The sequence below is a fragment of the Numenius arquata genome, chromosome 8 (assembly GCF_964106895.1).
Source record: "Numenius arquata chromosome 8, bNumArq3.hap1.1, whole genome shotgun sequence".
Lineage (NCBI taxonomy): Eukaryota > Metazoa > Chordata > Aves > Charadriiformes > Scolopacidae > Numenius > Numenius arquata.
This window is the reverse complement of record NC_133583.1, coordinates 33,322,975-33,341,298: the sequence shown is the minus strand read 5'-3', so window position 1 is coordinate 33,341,298 and position 18,324 is coordinate 33,322,975. Positions and strand designations below refer to the sequence as shown.

The following is an 18,324-nucleotide window of genomic DNA, read 5'->3' as shown; positions in this document are numbered from 1 at the left end:
GTCTCACGAGCATGGTCCTTTTTGTTTAGCTGGCAAAGGTGTTCCCTGCAATGGCTGCACATGGCCCAAAGGACAAGTTTTGAGCAGCTCAATGCAGTTTTACCCACTTAAAGCCCCAGTCAGGCTCTGAAATCGCTGCAAACCACAGACGGATTTCAGGAACTGGAATTCCCTGTATTTTGCAGTATCTCCCCATCACACCAGGAGCTTGCATTAGCTGCGCACTGACGAGCGCTGGTGGGGGACCCTCCGTAGGGTGTCCCTTATGGTGGCACAGTCTTGCTGGCGGGCAGGAGAAGCGCCGTGCTGCCCACACCTGCCTGCGCTGGGCTCTGCCTGAACAGATGCTTCTGCGCCGTAATAAAAGGCTAAATATTTTAATAAGCATTAGCCACATGTTGAAGGTAAAACGAGCTGCTTGCTTGCACTCTCTCTCTCTTTTTCTTTTTTTTTTTTTTTTGTATGCAAATGAACTGGAAGCTTATTAACAAGATGAGAGGCTGGAGCCTAATTAGCAGCAGGACGAGAGAGCCGCGCTGGAGCTGAGTCAGCGAGTGGGAGAATCGCTGGCGCGGCCCTCGGCAAACACTGCAGCAGTCCCTGCTGTTGCCGCTTCCAAATCACCCCAAAAACCAGGAGAATTGGGCAAAACCCCACGCATTTCTGGAAGGATGAGAGGAGACCATCTTCACTTGGGTTCCTGCTCTAGACATAGCCTGTATGGACCACCCCAAAGCCACCGTCCTCAAGTTTCTCCTCCATGTTGGTTGCGTCGCAGCTTGGATTTTACAGGTTGAGCTAGGGCGGTGTTTCCAAGCATATATTGAATATTCAGGGGGTGATGCCACCAAGTCACGTAGTGATGGACGGAGCAGAAATGAGGTATTTCTGGTGTGGGCTCAAGCATGCCCAGTGCCACTGGCAGGGGCCTGGGCTGCTTTACTCCCTGCGTAATTTGTTTTAGTGAGTATTTGCCTCTGATTATGTTTCTTTTTTCATTTTGAAGAATCATTTTCCCACAAAGAGCTGTAAAGAAAACAAAGGAGGAAAAAAAAAACAAAAAACCAAAAACAACACACACGCCAAAAAGCAGGGAAACATTTTTTCTTTAAAAAGATCATCTTTATTTCCTGCTGTCTCCTTTCTTCTATCTCCTTTTCCCTGCTCTGGAGGCTGTTTTTCAAGCAGAGAAAAGACAAAAAGCTCCTCCAGCTGCCGGGCGGCTGTGGCAGCGGTGCAGGCAGGGGCTGCCCGTCCTGCGAGGCTGGTGGCTGTGCAGGGAAGGGACTTGCCTCCGAATGAGAAGCTGCCGATAAACCCCTCTTGTAATTTGCACCTTCGGAAGGCGATAGCAGCCGTGTGGCCCTGTCTTTCATTTGCATTTTTAATTAGCTGGGCTCTCCCAGCACCTCTCAGCTGCCTTGCCCTGGGGCCAGCAATGGCTGCAGGAAAACGGGGTTGATTTTGAGGGTGAACAAAGCGTTTTGGTGGCCCACAGGGTGGGAGACCTGGCAAGGACGTGGTGGTACTCCTCTTTTTTTTCCCTGTTTTATTGATACGTAGTTCTTCCACTTGGTCTCGGTCCAGCCCTGCCTCTGTGCCATCATCACCCGCTGCAGTGCTGAGCCAGTGCCCATTCATCTGCCCTCTCCTCTGGGCTCCTTCCTCACCGTCCTCCTCCTCTCACGCCACCAAGCACCCTGCATCGCTACCCTGGGTTCCCCTTTCCTGCACAGCCCCATGGGCAGCGCTGCCGCATCAGCATCTTGAGCAGCCAGCGTGCAGAAGGACTCCACAATTCCCCTATAAAGCTATTAAAACTCTACCTCATTAGCAATAATTAAAAGGTGTAGTACATGTTCCCAATAGCTCATGCCTGTGGGCAGGGTAATTTTTTATTTATTTTTGTTTTATTTGATTTTTATTTTTTTTTAAATTATTTTATTTTAAATTTTTTTCCAGGCTCCTACACTCACTATGCCCAAAAGATGGGCAGCATCATCCATGCCATCCCCACAGTGCTGGCAGACGAGGGACACAGGGACAGCCACCAACCCCCATGCCCACCTGACGGCAGGTAAGGGGGAAGGGGAGAAGGCTGCCTGCATCCAAGGCACAGTAAAATATTTTACTACAAAGCAGAATTACTCCAAAGACTGATGGGCTGACTTGCGAGACCCACTCACATTTATGGAGGTCGTAAGTTATAGACTCCCAGTGAACTGCAGAAAAAAAAATAATGCTTGCCTTTTATAGGCAAAACTTCCTGCCATATATTAAACTCTCCAGCAAACAGACGGGGGCTTTACTGCAAACTATAACTTTAATGCCTCTCAACCCCTCGGTTAGTTTGGAAGGATTATTAATAACTGGGTTGTGCTTTGCCAGCCAGTCCCTGCACGCCAGTGGTTTGTCCCCACGGTGGCTGGTGGTGTCCCTTGGCTGGAGCTCCTGGCATGGGGATGGGTGGGAGCAAGCAGGGGGTACCCCAGCTCTGCAAGCAGGGGCTGGGGAAATGCTGGCAGCTGCCTATGGGGACAAAAAGCTGCAAGAGGCATTGGACGGGTCAGGACATGCCCCAGAGAGCTTGGGAGAGACCTGGCACGTCCTGGGCATCAGCACGTCACCAAGCTGCTGGGTGATGCTCACTGAAAGCCTTTTGCAGCTTCTGCTGTGGAAATCCACGGGGCTCGGTACACACCATGTCTTTTTTTTCTACTCCTTGGCCTAAAATATTATAATGTGAAATGGAAGAAGTGCAGGAACCAGCCCTCGAGGTTTGCTCTCATCCAGGGCTGAACTTTGTTGCCCAAATAGGGGGAAATAAGGAAATAAAACCCCAACCATTGATAAATGAGGGGCAGAGGGAGAAGGATGGATAGCACCAGCAGAAGGAAAAGGTGTGGATGGAGAGGGGAAGGAGATGAAAGCAAGGAAAACTGAATCGAGTTTGGGTCCTGTGGGTTTGGCTTCTGTTTTATCCAGAAGCAGCCAGCAAAGGGTGGGGGGGGCGTGTGGAGGGAGGATGCTGCACCCAGCCTGGTTCCTCCAGCTGCCCCCAGATGTCTGGCAGGCTCTGTGTGCCCTTTTCCCACCTTAAACTCATCTCTTTTTTCCATGGAGGGGAAAGACTTGAGCTGGGACAGGTGTGACATGCTCAAACCCAGCCCAGCACCCAACCAATGTGTGCCAGGACCCCTAGCATCATCACATCACCTCCTTCCAGCATCACCTCCTGCCACCTGCCTTTTTGGGGCGATTTTCTCATCAGGGCCCAGTGAGACTTAGCATTTCTCTGTTTGGCACTGGGATGAGCATTTATTAGAATTAAAACAGCTGGGAGCAAGATGATATTTAAACTGGTATTAGGAGAACACCGTTGGAGGGAGATAATTCCTGGGGTGGTCTGGCAGTGCGGCAGCCGGGGGGGCTCCTCGGGTCTCCTGCCAGAGAGCGATACAGTTAATTTGCAGCCAGAGCTGGAGGCTGGCCCACGCTGATACTGCCGTGTTATTTAGAAGAGAAAGGTCAGGCTGGAGATTGAATAATCATTGACAAGAAATCCATGGGGGAGCGTGGGCGGCAGCTCCAGGAGAGGTCCAGCATCCTTGTGCCACCTCCCTGGGGCTCCCCAGGAATTTCCCTCCGCTTTAGCCCCCTCAGAGTGTCAGGGGGGTTTTGTGGCAGGGATTCTGCCTGCCTTTTTCCAGTTCGGGGAATCACAGCCTCTCTCTTCATCCATCCCTTGCCCCCCGCTTTTTTTTTTACCTCCATTTCTGGGGATGTGGCAGAGCTGTCCCGGTTTTCAGAACAGATTCTTTTTTTTTAATTGTAAAATATTCTTAAATTTAAAATCACTTTTTGCTCAGAAATGTTTTCAAAATTTTTCTTTTTTTAAACTAAAACCCACAGGAAAACACAAGAAACCACCAACCCTTCCCCTGCTCCCCAGCCCTGGGTGTGATAAAAATCCCCATTCTAGCTTTTTTGGAAAGAAGTGCACTAAAAAGTGCAAAAAAGCAGTGAACGAGCAATGAAAATGAAAGATTGAAAATGGTCTTTTTGCATGGACAAATCTGCGTGTCCAGAAGTACCCACCTCCCCCTGCCCAGGGAAACTGAGGCACGGGGGGGAGGCGCAGGGACCAGCAGTGATGCTGCACATCAGGCATCACCCCTGAATCGCATCCCTCCGGCTCCCAAGCTCGCACCGCCAGGAGCAGGAGCCAGCATCAGGCTTGGGTGAGACTTTGCTCACACCCCCCCACACCCCCCATCACACCCCAAACCCCTCCTGCCCCCTGCATCCCCATGGGGGAAGCCCCTGGGGCATCTCGCTTTCCTTTTTCCTCCCAAAAAATACACCAGGTTTGGTTTCAGGTTTTTTTTTTTTTTTGGTTTTTTTTTGCAACAAAAGAAACTATTTATTTGGAATATGCATTACCAGTACAAATCAGGAAACTGTAAAACCTACACCTTGTTAGTATCGTCATAGAACATAAAAGTCTCAATTGGGATCAGAAAGACAGAGGCCTTTTTTTTTTTTTCTTTACAGAAGCAGAAAAGCTTAAAGTTTCAAAACCAGGTCGGAACAGAGAGTCTTTTTTTTTTTTTAGGGTTTTTCTTTTTTTTTATATTTGGAATCCATTAGGAAGAGAAAAAAAAAGATGGGGGAAAAAATAGAAAAGAAAAAGCAACTCAGAACAACTGGATCATCTTTACAAGGGATAGAAAGGGCTTTGCAAGAACAAAAAGAGCAAACCGACAAAACCAACCCCCCCAGGCAACATCTGATTTACATCATCTTAATAATAATAATAATAATAATAAAGGTGTACGAAAACAAAAGGACTCCAGGAAACCTTGGGATTAAAAATAAGACCCCAAACCCTAAACCATTCAGTGATGTGAAAAGCTCAGCTTTTTGGGAGGAGGGAGGTGAGCAAGGAAACTGTTTTAAGACAAAACTAAAGCGATGCCAACCAGTGTCTTCTCAGCACTTCTCCTTGAACCCCACTCTGCAGCCACCATGATTTCGGGCATTTTTGGGGGGGCATTTTGGCCCTGTCCCACCATGGCTGGGGGGCTGCCACATCCTGTCCCTTGTCCCTCATCCTTCCCAGCGCCCCTGTGCAGCTGGAGCCTGGGGCCAGGCTGTGACACTCCATCCTCATCAAGAAGGTCCATGGTCAGAATGAGGTTGGTACCTTGCTCCAAAACCCTCATTGTTGGGCCAACAGCTGAGGTTGGGCTGATGGGTGCCTCCAAGCCAGGGGTTCTGCAACAAATCCTCGGGGCGAGGGTGCCGCCAGGATTCAAGGCAGAGCCCAAGTTGTTGAAGCCCACCATCTACACATTTTGGGGAGGATTGATGCCCTTTCATCACTTCCAGGCAGCTCAGGATTGCCCCAGCCATGGAGACCGACAGGGGATCAGCACCTGACTCCCCATCACCACCCGACATCTCCTCCCCAAGCCCCCTGAGGATTACATCTCTCTCTGGGGATGTAATCCCCCCGCTCAGCCCCAGAGCAGCCACCCAAGGATCTTCTGGGGTTGGGTGTCAAAATGTGTGGGGACCCCCTGGGACAAGAGAAACACCACCCCCCCCCAAAACACCACCATCACTTTTCACATCACTTGGGTCACAGCTCAAAAGCGCAGGGGAAGCGGCAAGGCCGTCGTCTTGGCAAGGTCCAAATAAACTCAGCATCATCATCAAAGCCCCCTCTCCCCTCCCAAATAATGCCAAAAAAATAAAATAAAAGGTAATTTCTGGGTCTCAACGTTAAGAAACATAAAAGTGTTAGACTGTACCTATTAATGCTCACTATTCCAACCATTTTTTTTTCTTTTTAAAGTTTTACAAAATGAATTACTGTCACTTTTTAAACATTGTGTAAGAAGAAATGAGTGTGCACAACTCTACACTTTTCTAGCATTCTTGAACTAATTCACAAATGCGAGAAAATGGAAAAAAAAAACAAACCATGGGAAAAACAAACAAACAAAAAAAAAGAAGATGAATGTAGGTAGTTTGATGTTATAAACTATACAGGAATGAAGCGCTTGTTGCCACAGAAAGAACAGGGACGGGACCTTCCCCCTGTTCAATTTTGCGTGCTAAGAGGGTCATTTTTTATTCTTTTATTATAAACACTATTAAATTCCGACTGCGTTTTTGGTTTTTTTTTTTCTCCTTTATCTGAATATACAAGAACATTCATTATCAAATGTTCGTTATCATCAATACTACAAAGAACGAGACACAAATCGCAAGAAACAATGGAAAATGTTAATAAAGCTGAAAGAATCGTCGAGTTTTTTTTGTGGTTTTTTTTTTGTTTTTATTTTTTTTGAGTTTCTGCAGGTTTTTTTTGTTTGTTTTTTTGTTTTTTTGTTTTGTTTTGTTTTTTTGGTATCGAAGTCAGGTTTTTCTGGGCAGAAAAAAAAATAAAAAAAAAAAAAAGAAGAAGAAGAAGAAAAAAACCCACAACACTCAGGACTGGAAAGGGGAGGAAGGGGAGGAGAAACAAAACCCAAAAATAAAAAAGCAAAGGAAAAGGCAAGCCAGTAGCTACGCCAAGGCGAACCGGAGGGACCAACCGGGGAACCCAGGAGGTGATTTGCAAAGTACCGTGGAGGAGCGAGTGCCCCGCTGGGGCAGGGGGTGCCGTGGGCAGGGGGTGCAGGCAGGAGGGGCAGTGGCTGCAGGGCAGGGGAAGGCAGCCCCGGCACGGGCCGTCTCTGGTGAGTGGGTGGTTTCGGCTCATTCCCGGTTGGTTTCCAAGAGGTACAGTGGCATTCCCAGAGGCACGGCACTGCTGTCGCCCTGGAGAACAGACCTGACCCAGTCCCACATCCCTGAAACGCTTTGCCGGAACGGTTCCATGTAAAATAAGCTGGAAACGGTTAAAAGGCTGCACTGAAGGAGGCCACGGGAGGGGAGGAGCAGAGCAGGAAGGTGCATGGCTTGGGAAGAGGGGCAGCACCTCCTAACCGTCCTCCTCCTTGCAGGGAACCAACCTTCTCGTTGCTCTTAACATACTCCCAGCTGGGAGTCAGCCCTAGACCTCACATGTCACATCACTCTCTGCAACATGGTCCCCGTCCCTGGGCACAGACACGAAAGGAAGAGCAGAATGTGTCTCACCACTCGAGATTAAGAACTAAGCAAGGAGCAGCTTGTGCTGTTTCTTTTCACGTCCTACTCTGATCCCACCAGCTCAGAAACAGAAAATCCACTGAATCGGGACTTTCAGTATTTGGGGGGAGGTCACAAATTCCAGAGCGGGTGTTTTAGAGTCTTCTGGGCTTGTTCCCCAGGGAAAGGCAGGCTTCGCCTCCACTTCAGGAGAGTCAGAGCCACAGGCACCTCCTTTTTCCAGCAAAAGGGTGGAAATTTTTCTGGCAGTGCTTTAACTTTAAACGGTTCCTGCTTAATGCTGCTCTGCGCTGGCAGTTCCCATCTCGAGGTGGCTGGCACCAGCATGGGCAGGGTGGGCACGGACGTGCAAGAGCATGAGATGTGGCCAAGAGGTATTAGGGTCCATCACAAGGTGCCAGAAATGCTGCACCCACACCGGTTCCTGTGACACCCAGGATCTTGCTGTGGGCCGGTTCAGCCTCCTCAAGCCTGCTGGAAGAACCAGTGGCCAAAAGTACCTCCCCGTCACAAAGCTCAGCCCATTGACTGGGGCAAACTGGTGCTTCTTAACCCTTCTGTTCAGTGAAAGCCATGTCCTCACAGTGTTGGCTGTGTGAAGGGGTGTTTTAGCAAGATGAAGCCTTGCGTACCACCCACCACCACTTGTCCAAAAAGCAGACCAGAAAAGCTGGGCAGAAAACCCCACAAGTGCTCCCACGGCTTGGGATGCCACTGCCCAGAGTAACTCCCACAATAAAACCAGCAGCTTCAGCAGAAGACATCCCCTGGCGAGGCACCCAACCGTCCTACAGAGCTTCACCCTTAAGCAAACCTGTTGTATTAACCATTACCAAAAGCACCCGACGTGCTCACCCCACCACATCCAGCCTCTGGGATCCCGCTGCCCAGCCCTCATCGCCTGCCCGGCATGGCTTTGGGGATGCAGTGGGTGCCACCCACCTCTGTGGGTCCTGCCTGCACTGGGGAACCCCATCTCCTCCTCTTCCACAGCGCAGCACGCTCCCGAAAACACGAGCCAACAACCCATGACACTCTCCTCGCCAGAAAAACTCCACTGCCGGTCTCCTTAGATGCTGTGAGAAAACTGCCAGGGTCCCATCAATAACCAATACTTGATCCCATACAACACCGCGGAGGTGCTCAGTGCCTTTGTTATCAGTGATGGCATTTCCCGTCCACCTCTGCCTCATTTCCTTCCCTCCTCTCCTCCCCTCCAACAGCAGGCAGGGAGGATGGTGGGGTTTCATGGCTCACCCAGCTCACAGCAGCCAGTGGGATGCGCGGCGGAGCAGGGCAGGGACCGGGAAGTGCTGGTGGTTTCCCCAGGGCTGGGAATGGGCCGGTACCTTTTGGAAGTGAAGGAGAGCACGCTGGCTTCTTCTCCCATGTGCACAGGGGCCTGCATCCACCTGCCCCATCACCGGCAGTGCCCGGGGGATAGCTCACCGAGGCAGGGCTGGACGCGGGGAGGCGATGTGCTGGCTGCGGCCGGCAGAGACGAGGTGGCAGCGGGGCTGCGGTGGCATTTCCCTATGGAGAGGTAGCGTGAGAGACAGGGGGGATAAAAGGGGGCTGCCTACTAGTAAAGGAGCGAGACGTGACTGAGGTACGTTTGTGGCTCCTCAGAAAGACACCCAGCACGAGGCCGTACACTGCTTTGGGGTTGTTTTGTGTGGCGGCAGTTGATTTTTTGCTTTTCCTCCTTAAAATCCTTCTACCTGTTGACACATCCTTCGGTGGGAAGGGGTGAGGGGAAGGGAGTGGTGTTGTGGTGGTGGCAGGGAAGGGGAGAGCGGCTTCTACCCAGAAAAGAAAGGGAAGAGAGTATAAAGAAGTGTCCAGATTGGCTGAAAAAAGCATCCCGACGAAGAGAAGAGAAGAGGAGTCTTCTTGTGTGTGCTGATTGGGTTCACCTCCAGTCTGACTGCTGCGGTGTTAGGAGAGGCCCCCTCCCCTCCTGCCCCCGCCGGGGCCGGCTCAGCCAGGGATGCAATTTGCTGGGAGATCAGTTGGAGGTATCAGAGTGAACGCTGCCAGGGCCTTCTGTGGGGGAGGTCACCGACGACGGGGTAGTAGCATCTTGCCAACCTCCATTAGCCTGCAGGAAGGGAGACACAGAGATGTCAGTCACCCAACAGCACACCCGGCCCTACCCAAGTCACCCATCCACCTTGGACTCCCCCCCTTGCTTCTTCCTCGGCAGAGGTCAATGTAGGAGGCAAAGATGTCACCTCTGGCTCACCCATCTGACCACCCACCATAGGGCTCCATCAGTGGGATGGGGGCAAGACACAATTCTATCAAAAACAGGGGTTTCGATAAATTGCAAGTGCTCATGTGCATGCTCAAGTGCCCTTCAAAAATACGTATTTCTGCTGAAACCCTGAGCTCTGGTTGTTTGTGGTTTTTTTATCCCCAAATAGGACCCTTCCCCAAATGGAAGGAGAAAAATAGCAAAACTCTCACTCCAAAAACCCTATCCTGGGACGTTATCTGGATCCAGGGGCCCTGAACATGCAGAACAAGCAATGGGTCCCAAGGGACTGCTGAGCCTTGCCATGTCCCCACCATAGCTCCATGTCCCCCCTTGCTACCTTTCCGGGCACCCCTCCTGCTCCATGGTCCCTGTGCGGGGGGAAGCCATCAGCACCAAACCTTATCACGGGGAAGACACCCTGTCCAAACACCTCTCCCGCCACCATGAAAGCTGCATTTGGGGATTTGGGCCACCTCTCTGCTCCCAACACAAGAGCCTTCCCCTCCTTGCTTTGCAGTAAAACCACAAACACATTTCTGCCACCCCAGGGCTGGTCCTCCACACTCCCCACCACAGCACAATGGAGTTGCCACCACCATATCCCATCCAAGGGTTCATACAGCAAAGCATGGTGGACAACTTGTTTCTTCTCCTAAAAAGAGTCGCAGAGCCAAATTCTCCAACCTCTCGAGAACAGCACTACTGAAGGGCCCTGGCTGCCGCAGGCAGGAGCCAGCAATGCACAGAAGCTGCTCCACCGTGGCTGCCATCCCCTTCAGAGAGGAGCAGATGTTGCACCCAACCTCCTCTCCTCGCTCTGACATTGATTCAGTGCTCGGCTAATTAATCCTTCCCAACTCCTGCCCAAGCTCATGTTGGTAGCAGCCGCCATCCTGCTTTTGACATGCCTGGCCTGCCTCGCCTCTCTGGCTGCCTGTCCCACTGCCTCCAGCGCAGAGCATCCATCACCGGCCCTGACAGCTCTGGCTTGCCAGGACCCCGCAGACCCCCAAAGTGGGATAAGGGTAGGGAAAGCCCCATTGCACTGAGCAGCTGCCCAGGACGTGCCAACGGCTTGTCCACGCTGCTGACCAGCTCCTGTCTGCCTGAGAGGTGGCTGAGATGGGAGCAAAGAGTTCACCACGGGCAAGCCGTGGGAACCCATGTTTTGAAGGATGGAAACCACTTTGCAGAAAAGACAGAGGCGTACACACACACAATGGGCTTGTGTGTTCTCCCATGCACAGATGGGAGTGTGCAAACATGCTCCCTTGCAAAGGGGTTCAGGCAACAGCAAGAAGACAGGAATTGCAACCTGAGCTTGCTAGCAGGTTAGCAAAGTCCACTTCACCTTGGGTGCAAGCATGAAACCAGACCATGTGTGAACATTAACAGCCCCGTGTGCCTCCCACCTGCAGAGACCTCACCATGCCTACCACCCCCACAGCTTCCATCTGTAGCTGAGCCCTGACCCACCATCCCTGGGCTCCCCAAGATGCAATATCCACCCTTACATGTCTTGGACTGCTGTCTTGGACCGCTGCAAGAGGCAGCAATTACTGTAGATTATCAGCCCGACAATGACAGGCCGCGTAAAGAGAGACACAGAGCCAACTCCACCGCCCTGAGACTGGCATATTCAAGTACACTTAGGACATTAATAGCAATTTACGTGCCATCAGTGAGAGAGAACCACAATAGCTGTGCTGGCAGGCTCTTATTACCAAGCCTGTTATTTGTTGGAGTTACAAGCTATAATCACAACAGAAACTTTCAAAACCCTTATCTTCCGTGACGCACCAAATCTATTTCAGAGCCATAATTGCTATGTCACCAGAGAGTTTGCTGCTTAATGCACTCAGATGCCATTTAGTGTTTGCAGGGTCATTACGGCAAGCAGGAGGGGGGGAGAGCGGAGGGGGCCGTGCGGAGCAGGGCTCCGTCCCTATTGTGCTCAACTATTTTTAGCCAGGCTTTTGCGTGCCAGCCACGACTGGAAGGAGCGGGAGGTAGAGCATCTTGCAGACAGCGACTGCGGTGCCTTAATGTTTAGCACTCTGCCCCCCAAAATGCTGGGGAGCCCCACGGTACTCAAGCTTGGGAATCAGGCTTCACGTGTTGCAGGAATCTGTGCTGCTGACGACGACCTCACTGGCATCCAGTGGGAAGACAAGAGGATGCTGGGGAGAGGCTGACCCATACTGGGGCACCCTCCACAGGCCCCCCACCCTCCTGCTCCCCCAGCCTGGCAAGGCCCCACGTTATGGGTCAAGCAACGGAAAGGCGGCTCCAAGGTTGGCCATGACTTTAGAATCTTGATGCCATCCTTTGGTACGGACAAGCCCTCCACTCATCCCTCCTTTCCTGGAGTTCACCCCATTGCTACACAGACCAAGCCACATGCAGTATACATCCGATTCCACCCAGCTGGCCCTGTCTCCTTCTGAAGCAAGGAGATCCCTTGGGATCTGACTGTAGCAAATCCCTTGGGATCTCCCTCAAAGACGAGAGAGTCTTCTGAGGAGGCTGCTGCTCCTCACAGAACCTCTGAGGAGCCCCTGCACACAGCTGCGACTTCTTCAGGAAGGGCAGAAGCCAAAGACAGAGCAACTGTCTCCAGGACACCTCTTCATATATCACCTTCTGGTGCCAGAGTACAGGCAAGGCCTTGGTGGCTGTCCAAGTGGTGGAGCCCTGGTGATGGACTGCTGAAGCAACTGCTTTTGTTGCCTGTTTCCACAGGCCCCACAGCATTTTTGTCACCTCCAGCAAGTCTGGTTGGCTCTCTGTCCAGGCCTCCTACTTGGGGCTGGGAGATGACTTTCTGCCAATCTTTAAAGGAGCCTTCTGCTTTGCATGGAGACTGTGTCAACCCCCCACCTTCTGTGACAAAATCCCTATCCCGCCATCAACAGGGCAGTGTGTCAGGACAGCCTCCAAACACACCAGATACTGGCAAGTCTGACAGATGGGGAGTAACCTCAAAGATGTTTCAGACCTCTGAATTCCCTATCAGGGCCTCCTTATGATACGCACTGAAGCTCTTACTACACATCACAGAATCCAGCCTTGTCTAGCCATTACTTTCCAAGGGTCACGGTGGCAGTCTCAAGACACATCAAGGCATCTCTGAAGCCCTGCCAGACCAGCTTCAGTATCCCAACTTGTGATCATGATGGTGAACTGCAGCTTGCTGAGGAGCAGAGCCACAACTTTCTTTTCAAGACCCAAATTCTTAGAGAAAAGGGTCTCAGCACAAGCAAGCAGGTTTCACCTCCTACAGGTACCAGTATCCAGTGGTCCTTGTTGACAGAACTGAATGGAAAACTCAATGGCGCAACCTGCCCCTGACCACTGCCATCACGACAAAAGACACTGCTCTGTGAATAGACGCAGCTCTGCACAACAGTGTTTTTAAATCAAAAACCTTGCACTCTGTTGAACTTTAAAAATAGCCCCTCATTTTAGACTTTTAAATGATCTATAAATTAAATTAAATGAAGTCCAAAAATAAATTTCTGAAAGAGTTTTTCTTTAAGATGACTATAGCTCATTCATTAATCAGCAGACAGGGGACCTAAAACACTTTGTGGATTTAGGGTCACAGGACAGTGACCTAAAAGGGCTATGTTTTGGGTTGGGACCTTCCAGAGGACTATGGCAATAAAGATCCAACTTCTACTGGAACCCACCAGAACCCGGACATCTAAATGCTTTGAAATCCCCAGCATCAGGGATCCCCAGCTGGGTATGCACATGGACCCCTATAAACTAGCACTGTCCAGAGCGACCAGACACCTTTCACTTAATGGTGCCACATCCCCAACCTCAAAGCTTGCAAAAAGGGCTGGATTAGGCCCCAAACATCCCCTCCTTTCAGGTGAGCAGGGCCCTCCTTCATCTCACTGCTACCCAAGGCAGGGCACCCTCAAGACGGCTCCTGCCTCTACCATCCCTCCATCACCAAGAGCATCCCTGTCCCTCACCAGGACCGGCGCTGCCTGACACCATCTCCACCTGCAGAGGAGAAGGCGGCTGTTCTCACTGCATCAGCCATCACTGCGGGTCACAGAGATCACGATGGCTGGGACATCACCCATTATCCCGCTAACGATGCAGAACCAACTCCAGACCTTTCTGCCCCGCGGAGCGGTCTGTCAGCTGTCGAGCAGCAGAGACACGGAGGGAACTGGGCTTTGGGTAGATTCCTGTCCTCAGCTGTCATGACTTACATGCATTTAAAAATTCATCCTCCATCAAGGAAGGCAAACCCCGAGCATTGTCTCCCCTGCCAAGGTTTGCAGCGATGGAGCTGGGCAACCTGCCGCTAACTTCCCAGCCTTGACGGGCTCTGGGGATGACTTAACCTCAGCCCCGTGCAGACATCTTTGTGACAGGGCTCTTGACTAGGTTTCGGCTCATCTCCTTCCAGCAGCTCATGGGGATCCTCGGGTGACGTGGGGACAGCAGCTTTCTGTGTCACTAGCAGCTTTCCTCCACATGCTGCTGCCCTTCCCTGGCATTAAAGGGTTCAGCAGAGAGGCAGGGAAGCCCTGCCTACTAGAAGACAGCCACCCTGCCTGCACTGAACAGCTCCCCAGGATCTTGCCCAGGACCAATGCTTCTCAGAGGGCAGCCACACCTCAGGGGTGGACAAACTAGGGTTCATCAAGGGACCTAGCTGGATGGGAAGACATTAAGTGACAATAAAAACTACAAGGAGGAGCTGATATGGGGGAAGCAAAACATTTGGGGACAGAGAGGCAACCCAGAAGATGCTTCCTAAACTATCTGCTCAGCTCTGGACTCCCTGTCTTGCTCCCCATGCCTAGCACAGCTTTATGGGAAAACAAGGGATCACCCCCAAACCTAGGTGGTCCCTTTTCCCATTTGCCACCTTGCCCCTCTCTGAACAACATCCAATTCGGGCCAATGTGGGCTCCTGTCCTCCCTGAAAATGAGACTGAGGAACCATCAGTTGCAACCATCCAGGGTCTCTGTTTGGGAAGTGCAGTGGGGAGAGCTGAGCCCCTGCAGCTCTCAGCTCACCAGTTCCCGCCCTTGTGGCAATAGTGGTTCTCCTCGTACCACGGCCAGAAACACCAGCCCAGCCCTCCTCGTCCTATTCAGCTTTTGAGTTTCCACGTCCTTTTTCTTCTCCTTTCCCCCATCACCCCCTCCCCCCAAATTTTGGCTTAACCCAGCCCACTGTTATTTTCCAAGCCAACTGCAACCATAATCAGCTCAGCCTCTTTCCTTGGGGGTATTTTAATTTATACAAAAGTATCATCTCTTATCATGATCAGCCTGCGATTCATTTACTCTCCAAGTATTAAAAAGCCAGAAAGGGAATAAATTCAGCGCACGGAGAAATTAATGCGGAACGATAGGCTCTTTCATGTGGCATTTCCAAGTGCCGTTTTTGCAACGGGCTTATGTAATGAGACATAATTATCTGCACATGTTCAATTACATTACTTCACAAATCCTCCCTGCCTCCTGACGTCAAGCTGCCCGCTAAGCCCTGGCGCCTGCAGGAGAGGGGACCACAGACCCCTGTCCTGCTGCACTCCTCTCCCCGCGCTGGCGGTGGCCGCTCACACACCAACAGCCTGCAAGGTGACCAATAGCACAAGCCTTGGCTGGGAGGGTGATGGGACCGGACTGTGCACCTCAATGGGGTGCTCAGCCACGAGACCACCATCCCACCCAGAGGACCACCACGTTCCCGCCCAGCTCGAGACCACCCCACCTCAACCTTCAGCCTCCTTGCTGAGGACTGTGGCAGCAAGCCAGGTCCAAGGCGAGCCGCCCCCTCCTCCATGCCACCCCGGACACCACTGCCGCCACCCACTCGGCGCTTGCTCACAGCCTCCTTTTCCAGGCTGCCCTCTTCTCCCAGCTTGCTGTCACTGCCACTGAGATGGTGGACGATTGATCTGAGAAATGAAGTTGGATTGCTGTCCCGAATCTACACTGGGTTCTCCTTGTGTGTGTCTGATCGATTTCCCCCTGTGCGACACAGCTTGTCGCTACGAATTTTCATGCTAGTCAGAACCCGCCAGCGCACCCAAGAACAAGGAGAAGATGCTCTGGAGACCGCCCTCCCCCTCGCATCCTCCCCCAGTCCGGTTGGGCGAGGTTTTCTTGGGTTGACGTTGGTTGGCTTTGTTTGTTTTTTTTTCTCCTTTTATTTGCAATCGTTATTGCCGCCAACCCCATCGCCGCCGTGCTTTCGGATGCCGGCCAGGGATGGGTTATTTTTAGATGGTCGCCATTGGCCTCTGCATGGAGCCACCTCTGGACCAGGGCATTCGCAGTGACATTCCCCACCGTGGCTATGCGAGGTGTCACCTGTTTAGCAGCTCCTTTCAGCCGAGTGCGTGTGGCCGCAGGTGCCAGGCAAACGCTGATCGGCTCTGACAGTCCTAGACGCCAGCTGCCTGCACAAAGCCTGCCCGGTCGCCACTTTTTTTGTGGGCAAAGCTCTGCCGTTGGCGTGACCGATACAGAAGCAATAAACTAGGTGACCGTAAAAGCAAAGACAAGTCCTACTAAGTGGCATTCTGAGCCCTATGGCTTTGAAATAATTGGTAGTGAGAGAACAAAAATGAAAAAAAAAATAAAACAAGAACCCGAGCCTAGTTTTTTTTCTTACACTGATGCCCTGCGGACTATACATCTGACTTGCTGCGAGTCCATCACTGTATCCTCCTGTCTGGCTGATAACATGGCGAAGGGTATCCACCTAAACAGACCAACGACAACAAAGACACAAATTAGAGTGAATGAAAGGTTAGTGGGCAAAGCCTCTTTGGTTCATCTTTGGCAAGATAAAAACACACAAACAGTAATAATAATAATAAAGGTATACATTTAAAGAGGGACAAAAGAGAAACCACAGTTGGTCTTGCAGCGAGAGCTGAGCCAGAGGACCACTCCTGCCTCCCTCACCACCCCCCACCTGCCCTAGCAGCCCCATCATGCTCTCCTTGGTCCCAGGTCTTTCGACAAAAAGAGCAGAGAGGGAGAACAGCATGGCAAGCATAGGGTGGGAACTCCTGGAGCACATCACTGCAGCCAGTTCCACCACCGTGCTTGAGGACCCACATTCCTACCCCTATCCCCTTCCACTCTTCAGCCCCAAGCACTGGGAAGCTCATGGCAGTGGAAAGTGATCCTTGGAGTCGGCTGAGCGCCTTCATTTCAGAGGGCCCAGAAATGGAATATACCTACCATGGCAAAGGCACCGGCAGCTCTCCTTCGGGTGCCCTGTTCCTCTCCCTCCACTCCCCCAGCCCAGCCCCAGCAGCAGTATAAGCGACAAGCACATCTTGTCGCCCATGGATGGCACGCTTGCTCTGCATCCAGCACTGTGAGGGGGGCAACCTCGGCTTTAGAGAGCTCTCTTTGCCCAATGCAGAGTGTCAGAGTGGCTGTTGCTTCTCAACACTTCTCACTACAGAGCCTTAGATGCCAGAGAGTGGACTCATGGCACATCTGGACATCGGATGGGAGGTGGGAGATCTGAGCGAGTTCCTGGCTATTTTAAGTTCTTTCTTTTTGCTCAAGGCACAGGTTGAAGTTTCAGTAACACTGCTCAAAGATCCCTTGCTCTGTCTTGGTGGTCTGGGTACCTGTGCTTGGATAGGTGGGGAGATGATGAGGGGTGGCTTTTAATTAAAAAAAAAATTAAAAAAAATCTATCTATTTATTTGAGCACTTCTCGCCTTTCAGCAGACACTTGGTTCGGCATCAAAGAAGTAAGTGGAATCCTTGTAAAATGAGACACCAGTCCAAACATCTGGCCCCTTCCCTTGGAAGAACAAAGCAAGCAGAACCTAAACCTCAGCGGCTTTTGTTTGAGTTCATGCCTGTTCTCCTAAACCTCTTCTCCTCCTAGTACGACTATCAAGCCAGAGCCAAATGCATTCACAAAGTGTGGGCAAGTCTCCTCAAGACCATGGTTGTTGGTTTGGTTGGGTGTTTGGTTTTGGTTTCTTTTGGATTGATTTTTTTTTGGTGGTTGTTGCTGTTGCTTTTTTTGGTTGGTTGGTTGGTTGTTTTTTTCAGTTTGGTTTGCCTTTTTTTAATGTTGGTTGGTTCATTTGTGCTGGTTGAGATTTGCTCTTTTCGGACGGGAGGGAGAAGTGCCAATACAATCAAAGGCTCCTCCAACACTAATGCATTCACTGGCAGTACATCGGATGGGTCCCTACCTGTGACTGCACGTTGGCTCCAACCTGGGCCCCTTGGTAAGAATCCCCATTGAGAGACTGCACGCTCATGAACAAATCTCCAGAGTTTGACATGTTAAAAGAACTGGAAGAACCTGGAAAGGAAAGAGTGAGGCACCTGAATCACAGAAAGGAAAAAGATCCACCCCATGACTCTCAGCCAAGAGGAAGAAACAACATGCAAAGCAACCACAAAAACAAAACAAAACACACAGTCAGGTTAGTAGTATGAAGAACAGAGCAAGCCAAAAGAAAAAAAAAAAAAGGGGATGCACTCTTGAGGTTACTCAAAGCCACATGTTGTTACAGCTCAATGCCAAGAACATTCTTCAACAGCTCCTCAGCTGGAGGAAGGATTCTTCATGCTCTGGACCGAGAAAAATAAAACCCAGCCTGGAGGACTCAGACAGCTCTTTCCCTTCTTTTCAGGGCATCAAAATCCTTCAGGCAGCTTTGAAAATCTTGGTTGTTGAAGGTGTCCACCCGGCAGACTGCACTGGAGAACAGAATTACCCAGACAAGCCTCACTATTGAAAGTGGAAGCCTTGGCCCACACCACTGTTTCCGAGAAACTCAGATCAGGGTGGGTAAGTCTGCACTGGGCTGCTCTCTGCAGGGTGAGCACATCCAGACACCATCCAGTTCCACGGCCAGAGCTCCTGC

General features: G+C 51.2%; 1 protein-coding gene across 3 annotated transcripts in view; it reads right to left on the bottom strand.

Annotated features, from left to right (window-relative positions):
* Positions 1-9,172: 9,172 nt before the first annotated feature.
* PBX1 (PBX homeobox 1) overlaps positions 9,173-18,324 on the bottom strand; it is a 130,256-nt gene continuing 121,104 nt past the window's right edge. The window contains exons 7-9 of one of the 3 annotated variants that reach the window (XM_074151670.1): positions 17,644-17,756; positions 16,083-16,172; positions 9,173-9,265 (exon numbers count right to left, since the gene is read on the bottom strand). In XM_074151670.1, the coding sequence (XP_074007771.1) occupies positions 9,173-9,265; positions 16,083-16,172; positions 17,644-17,756 (296 nt within the window). Of the gene's footprint in view, positions 9,266-16,082; positions 16,173-17,643; positions 17,757-18,324 lie in introns of those variants that run through there. The other 2 variants (XM_074151671.1, XM_074151672.1) reach the window with 2 other exon arrangements.